This window comes from Mytilus californianus, unplaced genomic scaffold (genome assembly GCF_021869535.1).
Source record: "Mytilus californianus isolate M0D057914Y unplaced genomic scaffold, xbMytCali1.0.p SCAF_3, whole genome shotgun sequence".
Lineage (NCBI taxonomy): Eukaryota > Metazoa > Mollusca > Bivalvia > Mytilida > Mytilidae > Mytilus > Mytilus californianus.
In genome coordinates, this window is record NW_026262679.1 from 60,719,701 (window position 1) to 60,725,007 (window position 5,307).

The window sequence follows — 5,307 nt, forward strand, 5'->3', positions numbered from 1 at the left end:
TTGATATGATCTCGTTGTTTTGCAGGTAAAACAGTGAAAATGAACGTAAAATGGGCATCTATTTATGTTCTCCTGTTGCTGTTTCGAAACGTTTACTCATGGAAAGGGTAAGTAATACACATGTACGATGATGATCTATATTTGCTGAAATCTGTTTATTTTTGGATTTGTACTTTATCCGTCAAATCTAGCAATCTAATTAAGAACTGTTTCAATTGTATAATATATATATTTTTTATCTATCTATATATTTATCAATAGACTATTTCTAGAAATGTATTATCTATCTGTATATTGACTCGATCCATGTATCTAATTCATTTATTATATCCAATCTATGATCTATCTATCGTTTTTGTATTTATCATACAAAATAAAACGTGCACTTTTGTTGGTAGTCACATGTGACACCCTTCGTGTTACTCTTACAAAATGAGTTGGTTAGATCAAACAATGCACGATATAGGATTGGTTAATGATTCTTCTCTAACCCTAAGTATTATCAAATTCGGAAACCATATGTTCTAACCCTAACATGCAACTGAGTTTGAAATTCATAATTGAAACACGTTTTTCACTACAAAGTATAGACAAAACTTACGGGTTTTTACAACGCAGGCACAAAGAGTATTGCACAATAATCTCTAAGCAATTAATAAAAAATTTTTGTTTCATATCACGGTGCAAAGCTTTTAATTTCATTCGATTTTAATGCCATCTTGATATTATTACCTAACACATATCGGTTCTGATTGGTTGCCTTATTAATGTGGCTAAGGTTCTTATTGCTCAAAGGAGATGTAGAATAGGGACCATGTCACAGACGGGAGAACATATTAAATATTGAAACTTATACTGTAATAATATATTCCTTATCAATAATGATTGCTTTGCTTCATGTTGACGTTATGTAGGCTACTGCAAAGCACTCTTTACCTTTTAAAACTTTTAAACTTTAAGCCAAAAATAGACCCTATAACCGCAAGCGCTCGAGGCGAGAGTGTTGCAACGAGTATATTGAATCGGAAAATTAACATATGGGAGGAAAACCGTCGGCATAAAACCTTTCAAAGCATCTCGAGGGCTACATATAGTAAAGGATAAATGACACCATCAGCTTTTAATTTCGAAGTCCGGAAAATTGTGAATGAATCCAAGCGATAATACGTCATTCCTACAAATTCCATAACAGTAAATATCATTAGTACAAAAAATTGGCATCAGATAGACGATGCTTTTCACTTGGGGCATGCAGGCACATGTTGTTTGCATTAGTTGATCTTGATAGAATTACAAAAATGCTAGAGGGAAATTTAAAACTATATGACGAGTATCGTGTGTAAGAAAGGACAGATGAAACAATGGTTAAAAAGCAAATCAAAAGTCAACAACCATTACATAGGAACTTAATATTTCTGCGACATGAACTTGAAAAATGGGATAATGTAATTTCCCTCCTTTTTTTAAATACAATTGAAAAAACAACAAAATTGAAAAACCAAAAGACATGTGTCGAGAAAAATGCAAATTAATCTTACAATGACACAAAACCAAAATGACTAGTTGCAAGAAAAAAAAAGTTCTACTAATTATGTTATAATTGAATTTATAAATCACATGCGTCAATCATCTTTTTGCTTCTAGACAAGTTTGTTCACGACTAGTAGCTTCCTGGTGATTGGAAAAGCGATGTGCATACTGGAATTGGTCTGGGTAAGTAGTAGGACACAGTTGTCTGATACAAATGTATCTAGTGGCCGACACCCAAGCTGACCGTCGTAAATAAATATGGTTACTTTTGTTCTTCCGACTAGCAGTAAAACCCTTGACAAAATGGGGCGTCCGTTTTGTTGTGTGGGATGTATATATTGGTAGCCACGTTCGGTCTGAAAGGGAGCACTTAATTCGACGTCTCGTGTTGAAAGTGTTTCATGCCTTCAGCACGTTAAAGAATCTCTGAGAGGGGTATAGGTGGTATGTTGAAAGGCAAACATTTTGCCATCTATCCGGTGGACCACTATTAATGTCCTTAGATATTGTATGTATTATTAATTTGTTCTCGTCCCGAACATGCATGAAATATTTGCAACTGGACGTACATCAAACGACAATTAATCAATCAGATAAAGTTGCTGGCATGAAAAATATGTAATTTAAAGGGGCATTAGCTGTCAAATTAATGTTCACTGACTCGACTCAAATTCTCATATTTGATTTATAACATACTTAAACGTCTATCCAAATAACAAAGTTGGAAATAACCAATAAACAATGCATGGACTCGATAATATATATAAGCATTTCGTGTGCATTATAGTCTAAACGCCATCTAATTAACAATCCAGATGACCTCCGAAGACTGCCGACGGTCACATAACCCGATAAACATGAACTAGTATACATTTTTAAGGGGCCAGCTGAATCCCTCCTATGGGTGCGGGATTTTCTCTCTGTGTTGAAAACCCATTGGTGGCCTTCCGCTGTTTTCTGCTCTTTGGTGGGGTTGTTGTCTCGTTGACACATTTCCCGTTTCCATTCTCAATTTCATAAATATAAATAGATGGCGACCTCGTGCAACTGAACTTTTCTATGTTTGTTTGATTTCACATTATAGGTTAAAAAAATAAGTTAATCATCGCTTTTTCCTGATTAAGTTTTTTTTTTTTTTTTTAAACGGTTTTAGAAAATGCTTTTGAATCTACAGAATTGATACAGGAGGATGTTTTAATGGTTTCCTAACAGCTTTCATAATGGCAGACCAAAACAGATCTTCGCCTAATCCTTTTTGATATTGCAGATGTGGTGTTGTGTCAAGTAAAGACTTGATAGAATTGGTCATGTGACTTGAATCTATTTGACTATGCATTATAAGAATAAGTGCGTCTTTCCCATGGCGTCGCCTTCTTTCTTGTACAAGGTCAAGTTCCCATTGACACCATTCACTTTTTGTAAAGTTATTCGACATAACAACAATAATTTTCCAACTTTTGCCGACATACTTAGTAATGTTGTCTGTTATAGATTCTCCAATTTCAAAATCTCGTTGGTGAACGCAAACTTTCAAGCCAATTTCTTCTAGGCGTTTAAGGAGCTCTAAATGGACCCATTGTCGATCTGAATCACAGTATATGACAAAAGCATCGTATTCACAGCTTTCGGAAGAATTAAATCTGATGTACCCTTTTCTCTTCCATTTTTTTACCCGAATAAGGTATATTAAATTTCGAATGTTTGTATTACAGCTAAACATAATAACTAACACACAAGTAACAATAAAAATTGATGCAACCGTAACAATGACTATCGTAAAAATTGGACTCCATGTTGAGCATTCAGCGTCTGTGGGTTTATAATCTTTAAGAAGAAGGCCTTTTTTGTCGTCTGGGTATACGCACGAGTAGTACTTTGGCCAATTCGTCATTATTTTAGAAATATTTGAGGATCGCAAATACTCAACAAACCATCTCTGACCACATGTACACCAGAAATCATTATGGGATATATCAAGTATATTTAACGACCGCAATAGCTGGATCGGAAATGATGATTCATTAATAACCCTTATGTAGTTTCCATCCAAATATAAATGTCTTAAGGATGTTAGATTTTCAAATACATCTCGACTCCAGGTAACGATTCTATTACCTTTCAGATTCAGGGTTTGTAAAAATGGCATCTGCTGAAATAATCTGTCCGGCAATATTTTTATGCGTGATGCTTGTAAAATCAGTACTGTCAAATTTGACAATGGATACAAGAGTTTCCAAAGTATATTAGGACTGCTTGATATATAATGATTTGTTAAATCTAATTTTTTAAGACTTGGTACGTGTTGGAACAGTTCAGTCTTGAAATGACATCTATTGTAACCAAACATTAATTCTGTCATAGAGGGGCTTCTAAATGCCCTTGGTTTAACAATTGACAGATGGCACATCCTATTTATCCAAAGTATTTTCAAATTTGAAAGACGGGAAAAAATGTCATTTTCTAAAACCGTTAGACGGTTTTTGTCCAATATAAGATGTTTAAGGTTATCTAGACAATTGAAAGACGTTGTCAGTAGTTTACGAATTGCGTTATCTGTCAGATCCAGGCGAGATAACTTAGGCACTAAAGACTCTCCTGCTTCATTTGCACAAAAATTTGGAATCTCAAATATGTTATTAGCGGATAACGTAAGATTAGTAACTGAGTGTAAACCACGTGCATATAAGAATAAGATCTCATTTCTACCAACATTGAGTTTATGTATCGTTGAAAAATGCGACAAAAGACTGCAATTAAAATTCATGAATGTATTTTCGTTAATGTATAGTTTATTCATGGTGTAGTTTCTTAAATTAGAAAAGAAGTCTATCGGAAGCATTGTCCATGCATTGTTCCTAAATCTCATAGTGTCAAATAAAGTTTTATTTAAACTTCGAAAGGACATTTTTAGGGACGAAACATTTAATTTCCTTTCGTATGATATTTCTAAGTTTCCGAGATAAATCAACTCCTGAAATGAATCTACAGTAAAGTCTTCTATCGAGTTGTTCCTGAATATCAAACTAGTTAAGTTATTTTTCGAAACATTTCGAAATGTGTCCATGTTGATATGAGATAGGAAATTGTTTTCTAATTCCAGTTTCACTACGTAACTTGGTAGTCTTGGAATGAATCCTAAAAGTTTACATTTTGCGGTACAATGTTTCCTACTACAATTGCAGAAAGTTTCAAAACAAGGTACATCGCTCTCTTCTACCGTTGCTTGAACATACGTGTACCAAATAAAACAAAGAAAATACAAATGAAAATAATCCATGTCTTCTTGAACTATCACATCTACAATACATGTGTTGGCTAAATGAAATATATTGAACCATTTCCTTTCAAATCATCTCACATGATTGAACTCGTACCATCATGTGTCATTCTCATACAGAGCAAACAATACGATACTTCCTTGTGGAAATATAAGCACTTGACTTTTTTTCGAATTTATTGGGATAAAACAAAACAAGGAAGTACAGATAAACTTTTATGTAATTCACCCTAATGAAAGCAATTGCTGATTCAATTATTTTCATGGATTCACGAAAAACAAAAATTTACTGGATTTTTTTATGTCGTGGTTTTTACAAATCTGCATAGCTCAATATCATTTTTTTGAACACTTAACAACAACTCAAATAAGTATGGAACGAGTAATAACTACTCCACAGTAACTTTTATTAACTTTATTGAAGATAAATAGAAAATCCATGTATAGATGAACGTCCGGACCTGTATATTTTAACCATTAGTCACACAGAAATAGCATTC

The 5,307-nt window shown here is 33.7% G+C and overlaps 1 protein-coding gene across 1 annotated transcript; it reads right to left on the reverse strand.

The window, feature by feature from the left end:
* Positions 1–307: 307 nt before the first annotated feature.
* Positions 308–4,864, reverse strand: LOC127733072 (toll-like receptor 13). The gene has a single exon (XM_052242349.1). The coding sequence runs from the start codon at positions 4,805–4,807 to the stop codon at positions 2,699–2,701; it is 2,109 nt and encodes a 702-aa protein (XP_052098309.1). The 5' UTR covers positions 4,808–4,864; the 3' UTR covers positions 308–2,698.
* Positions 4,865–5,307: the final 443 nt, after the last annotated feature.